The 21,998-nt window shown below is 43.2% G+C and overlaps 2 protein-coding genes across 4 annotated transcripts in view; both read left to right on the plus strand.

Annotated features, from left to right (window-relative positions):
- LOC139409023 (rab GTPase-activating protein 1-like) overlaps positions 1–21,998 on the plus strand; it is a 164,737-nt gene that overhangs the window by 73,802 nt on the left and 68,937 nt on the right. The window lies entirely within an intron of this gene.
- LOC139410095 (G-protein coupled receptor 52-like) lies at positions 2,970–6,730 on the plus strand. The gene has a single exon (XM_071155538.1). The coding sequence runs from the start codon at positions 4,727–4,729 to the stop codon at positions 5,843–5,845; it is 1,119 nt and encodes a 372-aa protein (XP_071011639.1). The 5' UTR covers positions 2,970–4,726; the 3' UTR covers positions 5,846–6,730.

Genomic DNA, 21,998 nt, shown 5'->3' on the forward strand with positions numbered 1-21,998 from the left:
CCACATACGCTCACACATGCATATTGACGCCACATACTTAGACACACTTTCACTCTTAACATATGCTGCGACTTCTGTGTATTATGTTTATTTACACATTTGCACACACTGTATATAGACTTTTCTTTTTTTCTATTGTGTTATTATTCCATGTGTAACTCTGTTGTTTTTGTCGCACTGCTTTGCTTTATCTTGGCCAGGTCGCAGTTGTAAATGAGAACTTGTTCTCAACTGGCCTACCTGGTTAAATAAAGGTGAAATACAAATAAATCAATTATATATCCTGATTGCCTAGTCACTTTTAACCCTTCTCACATGTAAATACTGAATTATCTCAACTACCATGTACTCCTACAGTTGCTCCTTGTATATAGCCTCGTTATTGTTTTTGTGTTACTATTTCCTTTTTTATTTTGCAAATATTTGTGTTGGTTCTTAAACTTTGCCAAAACATTTCAAACTACTTTTGTAATACAACTTTAGGTATTTTTTTACGTAAATAATCGATAAAATTGAAGAATGGATGATCTGTGTTCAATACAGGAGGAAAACAAACTGTAGCTAGCTTTCTGGTCACGCGCCTCTCTCTATCTAACAGTACACTTCAAGTGACCCTCGTTCAAGATGGCCGTACTTCTTCATTACACAAAGGGAAAACCTCAACCAATTTCTAAAGACTGGTGACATCCATTGGAAGCGGTGGGAACTGCAAGATGGTCCCTTAGAAATCTGGATTCCCAATGAAAACCCATCTACTAATAATATGCATATCTTATCTTCTGGGGATGAGTAGCAGGCAGTTGAATTTGGGCATGCATTTCATCCGGGTGTGAAAATACTGCCCCCTGTCACCAAGAAGTTAACAATGCATGGTTGGGAATGGGCTCATAAGTAAGCATTTCACTGTTAAATCTACACCTGTTGTATTCGTCGCATGTGACCAATACAATTAGATTTGATTGATTTGAATTGGATATCTGTTCATGTTTAATTACTGAACCTACCTTTTACGTAGTCCTTTTGATTCCTAACATAAGGCTTCTACAAGTAAGCGTCACTGCTGAGGTCTTTTTTTTTAAGATTTGAGTTCCACAATATAATATAACCAGTTGATCATACGGTTTCAGTTAATTAATCTTAAATGGCACTTGTTTTTTTGTTGACTGAATATACACTGAGTGAGCAGGTTCTTAATGTTGAGTTGCACCCCCTTTTGCCCTCGGAACAGCCTCAATTTGTCGGGGCACGTACTCTATAAGGTGTTGATGCACACAGGAAACTGTTGAGTGTGAAAAACCCAGCAGCGTTCTTGACACACTCAAACCAGTGTGCCTGGCACCGACTATCATACCCCGTTCAAAGTCACTTAACTTTTGTCTTGCCAATTCACCCTCTGAATGGTACACATACACAATCCACGTCTCAATTGTCTCGAGGCTTAAAAATCTTTCTTTAACCGGTCTCCCATTCATCTACACTGATTTGTGTATTTATCATGCGACGTCAATAAGGGATCATAGTTTTCACCTGGATTCACCTTGTCAGTCTGTCATGGAAAGAGCAGGTGTTCCTAATTTTTTTGTACACTATATTGGGTAATTTAGCCATTAGGATTTGTTATCTGTAATGGTTGTAGCAAATGAAGCATTGTTGCTCATTGTTGGTATAGATAAGTACAAACATTACTTTCCCATTCGAGTACTCGAAGGAAAATAAAGCATGCGAGTACATGAACAGTACAAAATGTTCAAATGCCCATCCCTAATTCTCTGCAGCCTTTGTAGAGAGCATATGGTAATTTCTCATTCAAATCTCCTTTTCACATAACGCCTATTGTGAAGCATTAGCATTGGGGTGACCTTGACTTCTTCTCCCGTGTGCCGCACTAGGTTTGTTTTTGTAATGCGTTGATATTTATACTCGTATTGAGTAGCTCGAAACTGAGGCCCACTTACCTCCGGCTCTCTTTGACTGTTAGTAAGTGTTGGTGTGAGCTACTGTACACTATAATGACCTGGCCCTTATTTACCCAGCCTTAACAAAGAGCCCGGACAGGGGCCTGCCCGCTTGTCCCAACACAGTAGCCATAGTGGCTGGGACAGGGAAGGGGATTACAGCCCTTACAGCCCTCCTTGTTTTTACAGCCCTCCCTTTTTTTCTCTCTCTCTCTCTCCCTGCGAAATAATTATTAACGTACAGTAGCCTTCTGGTTGTGACCGTTTTTCACCTGTAGTCCAAAAGGTGAAGGACATCAGGTTATCCACTTCACCATGCCACTTTCTCGTCTGTTCTTATCTTCTTGGGAATTTCCATGTTCAGTTTTATAGAGCATACGCAAGTAGCTTTAAAAGTATAGCTTTCTTGTATATCCTAGTGTTTTCATTATTGTAGAGGTTAGTTGAGCCTGAACTCGGCAATGGTATACAGACCATCTACCTCTGAAACTGACCTCCTGCCTCCTCAATTTTCTGCCGCTTGTCACTGTCTGCCAGTGAAGGATGATCCCAACTAACTGAAATGCCTGGCAACTGTAACTAAGGGGCAGGCATGGCTGGGCTTGGTCATTGGTCGGAGCAATGGACTGGGGGCAGAGAGTCAGAGGGAAAGCCATATTGGGGGAGGGAGCTAGTTAATAGAAAATGGACTGATAGATTAGCCTAGTGATTTCAGATTAGTAAACTATCCTAATGTAGCTCTAAAAACAAGAGGAGAGACATTAGAGGAGCGAAAGATAGTATTGTGGCTGGGTTGGTAAAGGACCTCAGGTGCAGCCCAAATGGGAGGGGGTAGAGAGAGTGAGAGATCGGGTGTATCAGAGGGAGGGGTAGAGCGCGGTTCAGAGGGAACGGGAGAGAGTGAGAGCGAGCGTGTGTGTGTGTGTGTGCGGGCAGGGTAAAGAGAGTGAGCGGGAGAACGAGAACGAGAGCGAAGGGAAAAGGAACTGTAAGCCAGTCACAGCATCTCTTTCCCACTGCACCAGTTGGTGAGGGACAGCTCCTCTCTCCAAAAGGTTCCTATTTATTTATTTTGTGCTTCACTCCAGGACTGCTTTGCTGAATTAAATTGTATTTCTGTCTCTTCGGTTATTCGTTTGGCGAAAGCTGAGTTCGGCTGGGGGAATGGAAATTAGAGGAGACGCACACAGAGGACAGCATTGAAACTGGAACTCTCTGTACTGGTGGAGTCGTTTCTCTTTTGCTGTGGCTTGGTTTTTGTAACAAGGAGCAGACGTACTGAGTGGAAGAAAGAGTCAAAAGTCCAGACAGCTGTGCTTCCCCTGAAAAACACCTCCAAAAAAACGTATTTGAATGGAACGGGCATGTATATGTACTAATAATATCAATAATGGAAACAAGCGCTTAAGAGGCGAGGCTGACGTAAAGAGCTTTCACCCTAGGCTGTAAACAAGCGGAATGCAGATTGATCCCACATCCATCTCAGCCGGCGCCCTGAACAGAATTTCTAAGGAGAGACAGTCCGAGGAGCTCTGAGACACCCAGATGCCTTCTACCGGCTCCAGTATCTATTGATCCGATTGTGTGAGACTCCTGACAACTCCTACATTCTTTGCCTGAAAAATCCTCTTTTGCAACCAGCTTTTGCCTCTCATAAGCTGGAGAATGAAAGTTTCAGAAAAGTGTGTGGATTGGGATTCCAGAGACCAAAGCCAGATTTGTGGCTAAACACACACATAACAGGATCCAGATTATTCTGCGCCTCCTTTGGCTTCTCTCTGATTGGGGAACATTGTAAAACATAATTCCCCCGGCGCTCTGTGGAACGAGAGCTGTGATATTAACCACCGCAGAGAGCCCTGTGTTTGTCTAGCGTGTCTGTGTTTTGATTCGGACAATAGCGGGGCGTACATGGGGTCCAGACACTGACCACGGGACCACTCACTACCCCAAAATAAGAGGATGTGCATACTACAAGACTGAGAAACAATTGCGGCTTGTCTAACAGCATTTTGGAACTTTAGAGAGGACTTGAGGTATGAACCAAACACAATGGCTAACGGGGATGTAATTACTCATATGAATTTGGGGTTTTCCCAGTGGATCTTTCTCTGACAGTAAACAAGCTATCTGAAAGTCAAAATTATACCGACACGCTAAATGTTTTAATACTATTTTCTCTTATCTATAGTCTCAAAATAGGAGTCACATGCCCCCGGTCTTATTTAATCTGCAGTAGGATCTGCACCAGAGCGCCCTGCCTGCCTGCCTCATGTTTCTCCCCCACATGCCGACTACCCTGCACCTCCTGTGCTTTTTGCCCTTGTGAGGACAACACCTGCTCTCCGTCCCCAGTCTCCCAGTGGCAGCCCTCTTATGAATCAGGAGATGTGGCCGCAGACTGTCAGGGAGAGCAATGGAGATCCCTGCCGCCGGGATAAATGCCTGGCATAGCACCGGCAGACCTTTTTCTGTTTTTGGAGGGAATATCTTTCTTCTTTCAACAATTACCCCACTGCCTCTAAGCATGACTGATCGAAAAAGTAGATCCGAGTCGGCAGTCCTGCTTTCCTATGGGCTGTATTGATTTTCGTCAGTCAGTGTTCATTTGATTGAGACCCAGCTATGTGAGAGCCGAGGTGAAAGAGCGAGAGAGGCCAGAACTCCCATTTGCTGAGGGAGGCTACAGGCAGACAGGTCTTCAGTTACAGTCTATCTGCATCGTGGTTGGCACAGCACAAACCTGACCCACCTGGACCGCGCCCAGAACGATGAACCAATCAGCATTGACGACAGACCTGGTTCCCACTGCCAACAGCAGCCTGGTGGGCCCAGACCCCAACCACTCCTGTCCCCTGGGCTGGGGCCAGAACGAGGGCCTGGAGGCCTGTGTCTTGGAGACTGCGGTCATCGTTCTGCTCACGGTGCTCATCATTGCCGGGAACCTGACGGTGATCTTCGTGTTCCACTGCGCCCCCCTGCTGCACCACTATACCACTAGCTACTTCATCCAGACTATGGCCTACGCCGACCTGCTGGTGGGCCTCAGCTGCCTGGTGCCCACCCTGTCCCTGCTGCACTACCCGGCCAGCGTCCAGGAGCCCATCACCTGCCAGGTCTTCAGCTACGTCATCTCGGTGCTCAAGAGCGTCTCAATGGCCTGTCTGGCCTGCATCAGCGTGGATCGCTACCTGGCCATCACCAAACCCCTGTCCTACAACCAGCTGGTGACGCCGTGCCGGCTCCGCGGTTGCATCGCCCTCATCTGGGTCTACTCCAGCCTGGTCTTTCTGCCCTCTTTCTTTGGCTGGGGCAAGCCGGGTTACCACGGGGACATCTTTGAGTGGTGCGCCCACTCCTGGCCCACCTCGGCGCTCTTCACAGGCTTTGTGGTATGCCTACTGTACGCGCCCGCGGCCCTGGTAGTCTGCTTCACCTACTTCCACATCTTCCGCATCTGCCAGCAGCACAACCGGGAGATCAGTGAGAGGCGAGCACGCTTCCCCAGCCAGGAGATGGAGGCTGGGGAGGGTGGTGGCAGTGGCAGCGGCGGGGGGCACCACGCGGGTCAAGGGCCTGACAGGCGCTACGCCATGGTGCTATTCCGCATCACCAGTGTCTTCTACATGCTTTGGCTGCCCTACATAATCTATTTCCTGTTGGAGAGCTCCCACGTGCTGGACAGTCCCGCCCTGTCCTTTGTAACAACCTGGTTGGCCATCAGCAACAGCTTCTGCAACTGCGTCATCTACAGCCTGTCCAACAGTGTGTTCCGCCTGGGCATGCGTCGCCTCTCGCAGACACTCTGCTCCTTCAGCCACTGTGCAGCCGACGACAGGGACTTTGGCGAACCCAAGCCCAGGAAGAGGCCAAAGTCCTGCTCCATCTGAGGCGTTGGAGGATATTGCTAGAAAAGCAGCGAATTTCAAAGGTTACATCTTTACAAAGCTGCTAAACATTTATTTGACAGGGCTGTCCCAAAGAGAGAGAATTTAGGCTCAGACGGTTTGTTTTGAAGGATACCAATGACTTTTGCCACAGTCATGCCAAGCCATGATTTACAGGCAAACGTTAGATTGCTGAGAGAGGCTACGTTGTTTTAAAGGTTTACTTTCTGAACAACTAAATGGATGAGAGATTGGTACTACATTTTGGCTTTAAACCTGTGTAGTGGAGTTTAGCTGGTAACCTACTGTATGTGCATCCTTATGTAAAACCTAATTTGACCATGGTTCTCAGGCTTTGATGTTAAATTTTTTTGTTCCTCGACAGTCGGGTAAAGTGCTTATAAAAATACAAAGTTAGAGGTCCTCAAAATGGATAAGCACTTTCCTCAAACATTGATGGTGACCTCATGATTTAAGCATCTCTGATTTCAAGGTAATGTGGACTAAAGTGTATTGAATTTAAATACCAATATTGGACTGCTACTATAGGTCTGTGTTCTTGGTGGGCACTCAAAGGCTGAATTAGCATAGACAACATCAACATGTAATCCTCATTTGCATACACTCCCTTTTAGGAGTTGACATGGGGTATGTGTGTGCAAATGGCTGACTATTTACTTACTGTACATACTCCTGGACAATGGTGTAAATAACAGCAGATGGGCTAGTGGCCTTGACCTGTTATGACAAACAAAAGTTTTGCGGTGTTTGCAGGTCTGTTAGCAAGCAGTCCGAGTGTTCAAAGACTTTCGGTCAGTCCTAAACAGAGATGGGGCACTCAATTTGATGAGTTACTCAATCTCCTAAAAAAATATATCTAAAAAAAAACACACACTAATGATTTAGTTTTATTAGATATTTCTATATTTTCACGTGTACTATTTCTTTAAAAATAAATATTTGTCAATGCTTCCTATACAGTAGCTGTTTAGGAAGCAGATCGAGGGATGGGTTCTGTCCACTAATGCATACATCTCTCTCTTAATCTTTGGTTGAGTTCAGAAAAATCTGCTTCACTCTACTTAATTAAGGATCAGCGTCATATGTATGACTCTGTTCCCTCTGCTTTTCCACGCTAAGTGCAGAGACTGTTCCCTTTTTAGGGCCTTATTGTACAAAATACAGTGGGCATGTGCAGTAAATGCACCATGAAGACTGCCTTTAGTTATGTATTATACTGTTTGATACAGCGCAGGTGAAGTCATTCCAAGTTTTTCTTGTACATTCCCAGAATGGTCCGTTTTTTTATAGATAATGTAGAAAAATACATAAAGTGCACATTTTCAGTGATACCCAAGACTATTGTGAAATCCCTCTCTATTCTTATGGTGTAGGCCATTTGAAGTTAGACCTGTGTTGTCAGTGTGTATTTGACCGTGTGGGGAAAAACAAGCAACACGGCTAACTGAACCCTCGATATCATGACTTTTTTTTGTTCAACATTATGCTACTTAACCTGTGTAGTCATTCCCCGCTTTCCATTACAGATGGTTCTGTATATGTGCCTAAAGATATATTTTTCTGGAAAAGATATCACAGAGATTTACTTTCTGTTCATCTATACACAGGGACACAGTTCTGGCTGCATGCAATTTGCGTTTTGTAACGTGACCTTCATTTGACTTGACTGAAGATCCATCATGCTTACATTTGCCGATACAGTAGGACCATCTCGTTTCAGCACTTTTCATGAGCTTATGATGAGGTCAGAAGCTTTAATATTTGTAGCGCGATTCATTATAATTTTAGGGGGCATATATAATCATAGGGGTTCTGAATTCTGCCGCAAAATACTTTAAAAAAAACGTACCCTCCCCAATGGTTGCTTGATGTCTGAGATGACATCTTCACATTACTGTATTTGATTTATTTTATCTTGTGTGAGGTGCATTTAAAAAAAAGAAATGTAATCAAATGGACCATATACAGTGGGGTCTGAAAGTATTGCCACCCTTGATAAAGATGAGCAAAAAATGACTATAGAAGGAATAATTCAAATACTGAGCTATATTGGATGCTCAACAACAATGGGGAAAACATATTATTTTATAAGACTGAGATGTCTATTACAAAAAGTTGATTTAGTGGCAAATTATTTATTTTTGGGGGGATTTTGATGTGTGCTTGGGGTTATTGTGTTGATGGAAGATCCGTTTGCAGCCAAGTTTCAGCCTCCTGGCAGAGGCAATTAGGTTTTTTGCCAAAATGTCCTGGTGCTGGATAAAGTTCATGATGATTTTGACCTTAACAAGGGCCCCAGGACCAGTGAAAGCAAAATAGACCCATAACATCAAAGATCCACCACCTTATTTTACAGTAGGTAGTGCTGAGTGATTAGTGCTTTTTGAGGTCGGTTGTGTTCCAATTATTTTAAAAAGTCATCACAGTTTTCAAAAAAAAATTTGGGACAAATGCGCAATGCATTGTGGGTTGAATGATGTAACAAAGCAGAATAAAACAAAAAGTCCCATGATGGTAGTGACTGCCCGTTAATGCTTATCACTTATTAACCATTTTATTCAAATTAATTTAATAAAATAATTCAGTTGTGTATATTACATTTGTTTTATTAGTTGACTTTATTATTTCATTCCAAGTCATCATCTCATCTCTAAAAAGCTGCTGCCTGACAAATCACTATTTTAGTAGTAATTCAAATTAAACAAGGCATACTTTTTATGACTGCTGAATACCAACTATCAATCACTTAGATCATGTATTTTCAGGTAGAGATACGTGCATCTTTCCCTCTTGATCGCACGTTCTGTGTTCACCCCATCTCCGTGTCTGCTCCACATAGACCAGACAAGTAGGCACGCACGGAATTGATTATGGTCATTGTAGTTAATTACCACGTTTAAACTATGTAGAATATTTGCCTGTTTGAACAAAATGGAATTCAAATAATTGAATAATAGTTGGTCAATTAGTTGTTTAGAAAACGAAAAAGAATCAACATTTTGGTTTATTGCGCAGCATATTAGTTATAGGGTTCTTTTCTGCTTATGCATTCTCATTTCGACACCAAACCCACCAATGGTGTCCGAGGTCAAAGAGCAATGTTTTCATCTGACCAAAGCACTGGTTCCAATCCAACTGCCAATGTCATTTAGCAAACTCCAGGTGTTTTACATTTGTTGGATGACATGAAAATAGTGCTCTTTAGCCACACACACCAGTGGTGGGTTTGGCGTCTAAATGAGAATGCATAAGCAGAAAATAACCCCATACCTACTGTAAAATATGGGGGTGGATCTTTGATGTTATGGGGTTATTTTGCTTCCAGTGGTCCTGGGGCCCTTGTTAAGGTCAAAGACAGGAGCCAGAAATTTGACAGCAAATGGATCTTCCAGCGAGAAAATAACCACAGGCACACATCAAAAACCACAAAGAAATGTTTAATTGGCCTCAAAATCAACATTTTGCAATGGCCACATGGATACTCCCCCAAATAAATCTTATGGAAGTTTGTTCTGAAGTGTCTGTCCTATATCTGAGATTTTTTATATATATATATATATATATATATACACACACACACACACACACACAATTGTTTACCTTTATTTAACTAGGCAAGTCAGTTAAGAACAAATTCTTATTTACAATGACGGCCTAGGAACAGTGGGTTAACTGCCTTGTTCAGGGGCAGAACGACAGACTTTTACCTTGTCAGCTCGAGGAACCGTTCTAGCAACCGTTCGGTTACTGGCACGACGCTCTAACCACCAGGCTACCTACTGCCCCAAAATATATAAGAAAGATCAGGAAATGTATTTAACCCCTTATTTCTGACACTAAACAGTCTCCATATATGCTTCCATTAAAAAAAAATCTGCGGTACCGGGTGACTTTCAGACGAGTCTTGTGAGGCCTAGAGCAAAACCGATATGTAAGTGTTCGTGAGAGACCTTTCCACGGTTGTAGCCCAAACTGTTCAGATGCTACAGACAGAAGTTGGCAGGTTGGCTGTACCGACTTCAGACGAGTCCCAAGACGCTTGTGGGGGTCGTAAACGGAGAACACCGTTGTATTCATGAGACTCGTATTTCCATAGAGGGGTCATAATAGTTGTTAGGCCAAACCGTTTTGTGAGAAGACTGATTTTCGGGATGTCTCATGGTCTGACAAACACTGCTCTAGCTCTGTCACCTTTCACCGCAGATGCGGAAGTGCAACGTAGGCGGTTGCGGTGGATTGAGATGCATCCAATGCAACAAAATAATATATATGATAGATTTTTATGGGGATTTTTGTATTATACTAATTAGATTTACGTGGGGTGTGCGGACTTAAGGGGTTAAGAAATCTACCATCATAGAGCTGGGACGATAAACAGAAAATCACCTACATTGCCTTCCTCTTACCGAAGCATTTTGCTTACGTTGGTAATTTTCGGTAATTTTTGCCACACAACGTTCCTGTAGATTGGTTTAAGAACATTCTTTTTTTTCCCAACAGTAGTAGCCTATGCATTATGTTGATTCCTGCAATGAAAGTACAGTATCTAGTTATCCCGGTTTTGCTGCCGGCTGCTCTCGTTCCCTCTTCGCGCTGTGTGCACGGAGGAGGCAGAGATGCATTCTGAGAAGCACAATCATTATGACCGTTGCTCAAAGGGTTGTTCTAGTTACCGAGAGGAGAGTTGCAGCTTTCTGTGAGTTGATATAATGTATTTCTCACCTCCTAATATCGAGTTCACGGCACCACTTTACAACCGGAGTGGGGTGTAGTTAATATGATTTGAACGCACCCGGGTAGCCGAGCGGAGCGTGTCATTTACAGCGAATAGGCCTACGTCAATTAGCCTAGGCCTAGCACTGGAAAGTGTGTGTAGAACATTAGCCTACATTTACTGATAGATTAATCAATTAGCCTACATGGCTATCTAGCAACAATATCATAGTTAGAGTTAGCAATCTAGCTAAGTGTTTTGAGTTCCCCCTTCCTCAGGTGGCCAATATGCACAAAGATGCTGGAAAAATCCTCTGAAAAGCAAAACAAAACAAAAAATCTCATTGTGGATCCTATTTTGACAGGTTGAACATCAAAATATCAATCATGCAAGTCATGGATATGTTAGATGATGTACCGTACCTTTTGAATCATAGGCTATCATCTCAGTTATCTTTCCTGGCCTGCTGCTAATGTAAAGTAACTGGCCATTGGGGGGAAAAAAAATATTGATTTGTTATTGAGCAAAATAGTTACATATATCACAATATTACTTTTCGTCCATATCGGCCAGCTTTAGTACCTCCCCCCAAAATAATTTAGCGTAATTTATCGCTGATTTTATTGTTATTGCAAAAAAATATATATATTTATTGTGATTATGTATGTTTTTCCATATCTCCCAGCTCTACATCATGCCATTTAAGGAATTAACACCCAAATTGTTATTTTAGTTGACTTGGATTCTCTCTAGAATTACCCCCAGATGGCTTTGTCTTCACACTAAAGCAAATCACTTGTGGTCAAGAGAATACAACAAACATTGTGAGATCGTTTGTGATATATGGTAAATCAATATTGTTGACAAGCTAAATTCTATTTAGGTATTGCTTTACAGTAAATCTTGTGCTGATGGTTTCATGAGAATTAATTGATTCCACACCACAGTAACACTAGTGGAATGTAGTTTCATTCTAACAAGCAAGTTATTGTACTTATTGATAATGTACCACTTTAACTCGACTTTTTGTATTTAGAAAACAGTTTGTGGTTACTGTTATACAATTATATTGACACTGCAAATAAGTGTTTCCCAATTAATTGAGTTTTCATGAAGTAAGTGTTACCCAATTAATTCAGTTTCTTTTCTGCCAGTAGTTTTTTATACCCATGAGCCACTGAATAGGCTATTTACCTTTCCATGTGTATTGTAATGACCAAACTAGTTTTGAATTTCTTTCTGATGTGAAGGAAATACAAAATAAACGGTCAAAAAAATAACTGATTTAAAGTGCATTCCTTAGGGTGTTGTATCTTAAAGATTTGATTAATACAGTACAAAGTCTATTTATTTTATTATTTCAAAATGGATACGCTACTTGTTAAATAAGAGTATGTATAGTGTGTCTGTCGGTTTTATCCTGCTGTACATATGTGTTCAGGCAACAAACAAAAAACCACAAAACAAATCTTATGACAAAATCTCGACCAGTGATGACTCATACCTTTGTGTTAATTCAACTAGGCTGCTGTAGCTATATGAAGTAAGATGTTTTTGATTAGACGACAAATCGAGAAATTACACAGTATCTATTTTTTTATTTCTGAGATTTTGTCAAAGGCTGTGGTTTTGCTGTTGATGCCAATCCAATAAAACTGAAAAATAATGGGATAAATAAAATCCAGAAATATTGCCTCTTTGAACACTGCCTTGAGTTCTTGATGTGTATATTAGCATTTTTACTGGTGGTGGGTTTGACTGTACTTTTGTAAAGTGATTTTTTAAAAAGCAGGCAATGATTGAAAGGCTGATTCGCCTGGCCAGTTTCTTTTATTTTCTTCTACATTGTAGAATAATAGTGAAGACATCAAAAATATGAAATAACACGTATGGAATCATGTAGTAACCATTTTCTTTTTAAACAATTCAAATATATTTGAGATTCTTCAAAGTAGCCACCAAGTAGCCTTGATGACAGCTTTGCACACTCTTGGCATCCTCTTAACCAGCTTCATGAGGTAGTTACCTGGAATGCATTTCAATTAACAGCTGTGCCTTGTTAATTTGTGGAATTTCTTTACTTCTTAATGCGTTCGAGCGAATCAGTTTTGTTGTGACCAGGTAGAGGTGGTATACAGAAGATATCCCTATTTGGTAAAAGACCAAATCCATATTATGGCAAGAACAGCTCAAATAAGAAAAATGAAAGGACTGTCCATCATTACTTTAAGACATGAAGGTCGGTCAATCCTGAACATTTCAAGAAGTGCAGTCGCAGAAACCATCAAGTGCTATGATGAAACTGGCTCTCATGAGCACTGCCACAGGAAAGGAATACCCAGAGTTACCTCTGCTGCAGAGGACAAGTTCATTAGAGTTAACTGCACCTCAGATTGTTTCCCAAATAAATGCAGACACATCTCAACCTCAACTGTTCAGAGGAGACTGCGTGAATCAGGCCTTCATGGTCGAATTGCTGCAAACCACCTCTAAAGAACACCAATAAAAATAAGAGACTTGCTTGGGCCAAGAAACACGAGCAATGGACATTAGACCGGTGGAAATTTGTCCTTTTGGTCTGATGAGTCCAAATTTGAGATTTTGGTTCCAACCGCCGTGTCTTTATGAGATGCGAGTAAGTGAATGGATGATCTCTGCATGTGTGGTTCCCACCGTGAAGCATGGAGGAGGAGGTGTGGGGGTGCTTTGCTGGTGACACTGATATTTTTTTAAATTCAAGGTGCACTTAATCAGCATGACAACCACTGCATTCTACAGTGAATCGCCATCCCATCTGGTTTGGCTTAGTGGGACTATCATTTGTTTTTCAACAGCACAGTGACCCAAAACACACCTCCAGGCTGTGTAATGGCTACTTGACCAAGATGGAGAGTGAGTGAGGGCTGCATCAGATGACCTGTCTTCCACAATCACCCGACCTCAACCCAGTTGAGATGGTTGGGGATGAGTTGGACCACAGAGTGGTCTTGACTGGTACTGTCCATCAGCAAAATAACTTTTTAAGGATCAATTAATTCACATGGCGTATTTAGCATGCTAATGCTGTAGCTATGTACCGTGCATTGGTACAGTGCCTTGCGAAAGTATTCGGCCCCCTTGAACTTTGCGACCTTTTTCCACATTTCAGGCTTCAAACATAAAGATATAAAACTGTATTTTTTTTGTGAAGAATCAACAACAAGTGGGACACAATCATGAAGTGGAACGACATTTATTGGATATTTCAAACTTTTTTAACAAATCAAAAACTGAAAAATTGGGCGTGCAAAATTATTCAGCCCCCTTAAGTTAATACTTTGTAGCGCCACCTTTTGCTGCGATTACAGCTGTAAGTCGCTTGGGGTATGTCTCTATCAGTTTTGCACATTGAGAGACTGAAATGTTTTCCCATTCCTCCTTGCAAAACAGCTCGAGCTCAGTGAGGTTGGATGGAGAGCATTTGTGAACAGCAGTTTTCAGTTCTTTCCACAGATTCTCGATTGGATTCAGGTCTGGACTTTGACTTGGCCATTCTAACACCTGGATATGTTTATTTTTGAACCATTCCATTGTAGATTTTGCTTTATGTTTTGGATCATTGTCTTGTTGGAAGACAAATCTCCGTCCCAGTCTCAGGTCTTTTGCAGACTCCATCAGGTATTCTTCCAGAATAGTCCTGTATTTGGCTCCATCCATCTTTCCATCAATTTTAACCATCTTCCCTGTCCCTGCTGAAGAAAAGCAGGCCCAAACCATGATGCTGCCACCACCATGTTTGACAGTGGGGATGGTGTGTTCAGGGTGATGAGCTGTGTTGCTTTTACGCCAAACATAACGTTTTGCATTGTTGCCAAAAAGTTCAATTTTGGTTTCATCTGACCAGAGCACCTTCTTCCACATGTTTGGTGTGTCTCCCAGGTGGCTTGTGGCAAACTTTAAACAACACTTTTTATGGATATCTTTAAGAAATGGCTTTCTTCTTGCCACTCTTCCATAAAGGCCAGATTTGTGCAATATACGACTGATTGTTGTCCTATGGACAGAGTCTCCCACCTCAGCTGTAGATCTCTGCAGTTCATCCAGAGTGATCATGGGCCTCTTGGCTGCATCTCTGATCAGTCTTCTCCTTGTATGAGCTGAAAGTTTAGAGGGACGGCCAGGTCTTGGTAGATTTGCAGTGGTCTGATACTCCTTCCATTTCAATATTATCGCTTGCACAGTGCTCCTTGGGATGTTTAAAGCTTGGGAAATCTTTTTGTATCCAAATCCGGCTTTAAACTTCTTCACAACAGTATCTCGGACCTGCCTGGTGTGTTCCTTGTTCTTCATGATGCTCTCTGCGCTTTTAACGGACCTCTGAGACTATCACAGTGCAGGTGCATTTATACGGAGACTTGATTACACACAGGTGGATTGTATTTATCATCATTAGTCATTTAGGTCAACATTGGATCACTCAGAGATCCTCACTGAACTTCTGGAGAGAGTTTGCTGCACTGAAAGTAAAGGGGCTGAATAATTTTGCACGCCCAATTTTTCAGTTTTTGATTTGTTAAAAAAGTTTGAAATATCCAATAAATGTCTTTCCACTTCATGATTGTGTCCCACTTGTTGTTGATTCTTCACAAAAAATACAGTTTTATATCTTTATGTTTGAAGCCTGAAATGTGGCAAAAGGTCGCAAAGTTCAAGGGGGCCGAATACTTTCGCAAGGCACTGTAAGGTTTTCAGATCCTTTGACTTTTTTCCTCATTTTCTTACGTTACAGCCTTATTCTAAATTGCGTTACATAGTTTTATACCCCATAATGACAAAGCAAAAACACATTTTATTTTTTTGCAAATGTATTAAAAATATAATAATGCATTTTCACATTTACGTAAGTATTCAGTCTCTTTGCTCAGTACTTTGTTGAAGCACCGTTGGCAGCGATTACAGCCTCTAGTCTTCTTGGGTATGACGCTACAAACCTGGCACACCTGTATTTCGGGAGTTTCTCCCATTCTTCTCTGCAGACCCTCTCAAGCTCGGCCAGGTTGGATGGGGAGTGTTGCTGCACTCCCCAGAAATGTTCGATCGGGTTCAAGTCCGGGCCCTGCTCAAGGACTTTCAGAGACTTGTCCCGAAGCCACTCCTGCATTTTCTTGGCTGTGTGCTAATTGTCATTGTCCTGTTGGAGGTGAACCTTCGCCCCAGTCTGTGAACCTGCTCCAGAGCGCTCAGGACTTCATCAAGGATCTATCTGTACTTTGCACTGTTCATCTTTGCCTCGATCCTGACTAGTCTCCCAGTCCCTGCCACTAAAACAATATCCCCTCAGCAAGATGCTGCCACAACAATGCTTCACCATAGGGATGGTGCCAGGTTTTCTCCAGACGTGAAGCTTGGCATTCAGGCCAAAGAGTTCAATCTTGGTTTCATCAGACCAGAGAATGAGTCCTTTAGGTGCCTTTTGGCAAACTCCAAGTGGGCTGTCATGTGCCTTTTTACTGAGGAGTGGCTTCCGTCTGGCCACTCTACCATAAAGGCCTGATTGGGGGAGTGCTGCAGAAATGGTTGTCCTTCTGGAAGGTTCTCCCATCTCCACAGAGGGACATTGGAGCTCTTTCAGAGTGACCATCGGGTTCTTGTTCACCTTCCTGACCAAGGTCCGTCTCCCCCAGTTGCTCTAGGAAGAGTCTTGGTGGTTCCAAACTTCTTCCATTTAAGAATGATGGAGGCCACTGGGTTCTTGGGGACCTTCAAAAAACGTTTTGCTACCCATCCCCAGATCTGTGTCTCGACACAATTCTGTCTCAGAGCTACGGACAATTCCTTCGACCTCATGGCTTGGTTTTTGCTTTGACATACACTGTCAACTGTTGGACCTTTATATAGACAGTTTTGTGCCTATCAAAATCATATCCAATCAATAAATTTAACACAGGTGGACTTCAGTCAAGTCGTAGAAACATCTCAAGGATGATCAATGGAAACCGGATGCACCTGAGCTCAATTTCGAGTCTCATAGCAAAGGGTCTGAATTTATATGTAAATAAGGTATTTCTGCCTGTTTTTGCTTTGTCATTATGGGGCATTGTGTGTAGTTTGAGGAAAACATTTGACTTAATCAATTTTAGAATAAGGCTGTAACGTAACAAAATGTTTAAAGTCTAGTGGTCTGAATACTTTCCCGAATGCACCGTATATCTGGTCTGTAGGCTTGTTTGTTGCCATTCAACTCCAAGGCAAACAGAGTTCATCTCTAGACTGAGGGTTAGCCGACGTTGTAATGCACACACAGCAAGTCGTGCTCTCTATCTGGGGCTGGATTTCAAAAGGTTACTGCCTGCAGCCTCTGAAAGGAAACGAGATATGTGCAGTTAGAGAGAGAAAATAATGTGACCTTTTTTTACCTTCATCTAATGAGCACATCAAATGTTTGTCTGATCACAGAGGTCTTGGGACTTTCGGCGGTCATGAATAAACGATGAACCAGTTCACCCTTACAACGACTTCTCTACATTTTTCCATTGGCCTTTTTGTCATTTAGTGGACTCTCTTATGCAGAGCGACTTAGTTAGTGCATCCATTTTAAGGTAGCTAGATAAAACTATCACGGTGATGGTAAGTACATGTTTTCATCAAAGGCAGTTCCAGTGAGAAATGAGTGCGTGTGCAAATAAGGAAAACATTTTATGGGAGTTGGGTGCCATTGGATTCTCTATTCTCCTTAGTTGGGTAGTTAGGGAAAGCTTCATTTGAAATGCTTTTGTGGCTCTTTTTTGGTGTGCATACACCGGTTAGGTGGTGTGTATCATGGGTACACAACCGTACTTCTCGTTGAAGACCGCAGGGGGGTTGACCGTAAAAATACCTTTTTAATGGACAATGCGGGCTGAGGCTATGCAGATACTTTGCCCTTTCCTGACATTGGAGCTAATGCACACGTGTCACTGGCGCTCACACCATAGAGAGGCGCTCGCTATTTGGCAGCGCCTTCATTACCGCTTCACCTCCGCTGCTGCCGGCTAATATTTCACCGATGAAAGCTGGAGGCCAGATGCAATTTGGCTGGTGAAATCCATACATTCAACTCTTAAATCTCAGTCAAGTGGCTCACGCTCACTCTTTTCCCCTTTGGTGTAGGACGTTTTGATTAGCCAGGCATTTGAACCGATTCAGACGGTATAGGGAAATGGTTTTCTATGGTTACGCTGGGTAACACATTTTTCTTGTTTTAAATCAGTCCCTTCTCAGACTGGTGTTGAGCATGCAGAGAGCTGTGGCAGCCATTTTGACTTGCTCTCAGATGACTGTGTAGTTGTTACTGGTGGCATTTAGCTTTGTCCCTTTCTCTCTTTCTCTCTTTCTAACAGCCCTGCTGTGCTCGACTTTCTCTTAAATGGCAGAAAGCTGAGGAAGGAGTCTGGTGTCTCTGGGGTGCTTGGTCGGTTGATCACCTTCAATGTTCGGTGGCGCTCGCCCTCACCTGGCTCTCGACATGGCTCAGTGGGTGGCGGTTGCTTAGCTGCTGATATAGGCTTCACACACAGCCTTCAGTAAAAAAAAAACTACACACCACACACACACAGGGCTAAAGTTAGCAAGGTGCTGACTTGCCGGGTTGAGTTGAGGCTAACTGGGAGTGAAAGTTTAACTTGGTTATTATTCCATGGAGGGTATTTTTTGGCCTATTTGTTACACAACAGAGCACACCATTTTAAAGCTATTTCTTCCAGGAGGTCACATTGTCACCTGACCCTGTGTTTTCCTCAACATCGATGTACCCGGAAGTCTGATCTTATTAGCTCGTCCTCTTGCTGTGGTTTATGTTGCTCGGTTGTCTCTTCAACACATGCTGCCCCTCGCTCGCGTCAATCACATTGGAAACCTACCGGCATCTGTCTTTACTGTTGCGTTACACGGCTGAGGTTTGTTGTGTTAAGTCAACACATGGCCATATATCAGTGTTTCTCTTAAACCATTATTTGCCCTTTGCCTCATCCCTCCCTCTTCTGGCATATAGCTTGCTGCCAGCCTTTCATCCATATGCATGAAGCCCGAACCAAGAAGACCTGCTGAATATTCATGGGCAAACCCTCTCTATGCCGACTGTGTTATGAATTCCCTTTATTATTAATCTGTGCAGCTGCACCGCTGCTGCCGAGGAGGGTCGCCTCGTCCTCCCATCAAACGCACTCCTGGTGAGCCGGCAAGGACGGTGTACTCGTGAGGATGAACACCTGCACCCCTCTGAGAGGTGCGGCGAGGCGGAGATGCCCTCGAATAAAAGATGAGCTATTCACACCCCTCGTCAGAGACAATGGGCCTTTTCCATGCCTCCCATACAGCTGTAATGGCTACTCTGCATAAGGGGTTGGGAGCATCACCCCTCTCTCACACACACACACACACACACACACACACACACACACACACACACACACACACACACTATACCACCACCACACCCAGCCCTATGCATTTTAGATGGGGCAGCTCTGCCTCTTTTGAAAGGCTTGGAGTGTGTTTAACCACCACCCCCCCCCCCCCCCCCCCCCCCCCCCCAACTTTACACGGGTGTCTTGGTGTGTGAAGGAGCAGCAGGAGTATCTAGTGGTTAACATTAGGTGACAACTGCAACGTCGGAGCCACTTCAGGGTCGTCTGTACCATCATGCCCACTTGACAGGAAGGGAAAACATCCTAACCCCAGGCACTTGTGTAGACCTGAGAGGATTGGGAAAGTGTGATCCATCTGGAGGGAATTCCACCTTACACTGGAGCTATGCTTTTACCGAATTCCTTATACATTTGCAGTCTTTTCACATCTACGCAAAGTGCCTAGGGTTAGGATCCAAGAATTCACTTGGAATTTGGGAAGAGTGGTCACTCATCCCAGACCACTATGTTAAAAAAACGATTGTTCACATAAAACCGTCACTGCTTCTCCACCACCGTAACCCTACGATAGCTGCAAAGTTGCGGCACATTCAGAGGATCTTCCCGCGTGTGTGCGTGTGCGTGTGTGTGTGTGTGGTGTGTGTTTGCGTGCCGTTCTTCCCTACGGCTCCAGAGTGCTGCTGACGATGGCAGATGAATGGCCTGCGGTCTGTTGACGCTAACGTACACCGACAGCTGCCCACTCGTTGCTATTAGGCTGGTCGCATGTCCGCCTCGCCAACTAGCGCCATCTGGATGCCCGTGTGGGTTATATCAGAGGTATTGGGGGGGGGGGGGGGGGGGGGGGTGTTGGCGTGAAAGCCTACCACTATGTATACTACAAGCATGTATAATGTAGTAGATGGCGATAGGTTACTGTTGTACCCAGCTGGGAGGTTTTTGAACAGTGTTTTTCAGTGGTGATACCCTGTGAAGTGGGGATATGACTGTTTGCGTGTCGCTGTCAATGGTACAAGATGGAAGAAGGTTTGAAAACTGCCTGGGAAAATGGAAAGAAACAGACCTCACGAGAAAGGAGGGTTCTCATCTTTGGTTGCTGGGTTGGACTTGAACTAGTTCCCTCTTTACTGTGTACTACGTAGCTTGCGGAAATCGACAAAAGGGGATACTATATGGTAGTGGACTACTAAATGCACTATTGTGCCTAAAGCTTAGGGAACTTTCCACTTTTCAAAAGTTGGATTCTGGCAAATAATGAATTTGGTCTCCAATTGTATCATCTGTCTTTTTCTGTTTTGTCTGTAAGCTCAATTGGAGAAAAATAACTTACAGAATCTCTCCCCTTTAGCACAATGCCGACTATATGGCTACCTCACTTATGAAAACCCATTTAGGCCAATGTTATTATTTGGGCACTATGCTTGCTGAGGGGAGAAGGCCAATGTTACAGATATGGCTCTAATGTCCATATCTTCACATTAGAGCCAGTCAAAATGACTTTTTGGTGATCGTGCCGGGACATGATGATATTTTTAGCCTGATGAGATTTTGTTTTGTGTTGGTGTGCACGTGAGTGTGTTAAAAAAATATATATAAAAAAATATATATATACAAAAACACACTCACGTGCACACCACATATATATATATATATATATATATATATATATATATATATATATATATATATATATATATATATATATATATATATATATATATACTGCCCCACAGTGTGTCAGTGCGGATGCCAACCTCCTTCAGGATCGGCCCAGAGAAATTGAGAAACAGAGAAATTGAGATATGGGGGAGGAGAGACATTTTGCTAACAAGGAACGTGGTGATATAGAGAGACCGAAAGAAGGACTAAGAGAGATGCTCAGCAAAAAAAAGATCCCCGTTGATAGAGCGAGAGAGATTGGGGACAGAGAGAAAGCACGTCGTTTTGTAGACATGTTTTTGTATCGCCATATTTTTTTGAATTTCTCTGTTCAAGCGCTGCTTCGTAGGGTATAGTGGTGGTTGAGTGATAGATTGACTCCGTGATTGATAGATTGCGGCAGGAGGAGAAGCTTTATTTCTTTCTCTCCCTCCTTCGTTCCCTCGTGTTTTTCACGCCAACCCAGCATGCTGCTAAGCCGCAGGTGGACTAAGCCCGGACAGACCGACTCGGCCGATAGACAGACTCTGTGTCCACCCTCACCCGAATAAGGGCATCTAGCAGAATTAAATATGAACGTGATTATTGCATGAAATAATCTATTAACAATATTTAAACACCATAAGACCAGAGAGAAACCCGCAGCCGGCACTCATGTGTCCCCTTCTGTGATCCCAAAGGCAGTGTTTCACATGCTAATACGACCAGCGTGCGGCATTATGCAGTTGATTAGCGTCCTCAAGCCGGCGTCAGTATGGCCACAGTCACGGCGGTGGCATTTGCACAGTGAATAGGGAACGTGGGACGTGCTCCCTGGTAGTTTTGTCGCCCAGGTTGGCTTGAGATGAGAATTTTCCCCCAAAAGCGCTGTGTTCTGTCCTTTGTTCTCACATGAGCGCGTTTAAACACACACACACACACACACACACACACAGGCCCCCGCACACTTCTCTTCTCAAACACTTTTCTCTACCACACATGGCAATCCTATCCAGGTTAGCGCTAGAGGACAACCAGGAAATGGAATTAGCCATGAGCACGTGCCGAATCCGATTGCCACACCCCTATAATATTATACTCACCACGCAGTCAAAACAGCTTGAAAACATACATGCTTTCTTGCGTAGACGTGTATATTTTGTATATATATATTTTGCGGCAGGTAGTGTTGGGCCAGTAACCGATAGGTTGCTGGTTCGAATCCCAGAGTCGGCAATGTGGAAAAAAATTCTCGTTCTGCCCTTGAGCACCCCTCAGTTAACCCACAACTGCTCCCCGGGTGCCGATAATGTGGACGTCGATTAAGGCAGCCCCCTCACCTCTCTGATTCAGAGAGGGGTTCGGTTCAATGCGGAAGACACATTTCGGGTTGAATGCA

This window comes from Oncorhynchus clarkii, chromosome 5 (genome assembly GCF_045791955.1).
Source record: "Oncorhynchus clarkii lewisi isolate Uvic-CL-2024 chromosome 5, UVic_Ocla_1.0, whole genome shotgun sequence".
NCBI classification, from domain to species: Eukaryota; Metazoa; Chordata; class Actinopteri; order Salmoniformes; family Salmonidae; genus Oncorhynchus; species Oncorhynchus clarkii.

What these genes read in the sequence shown, in the direction of transcription:
- LOC139410095 (XM_071155538.1), top strand. Translation starts at nt 4,727, where the DNA reads ATGAACCAATCAGCATTGACGACAGACCTGGTTCCCACTGCCAACAGC.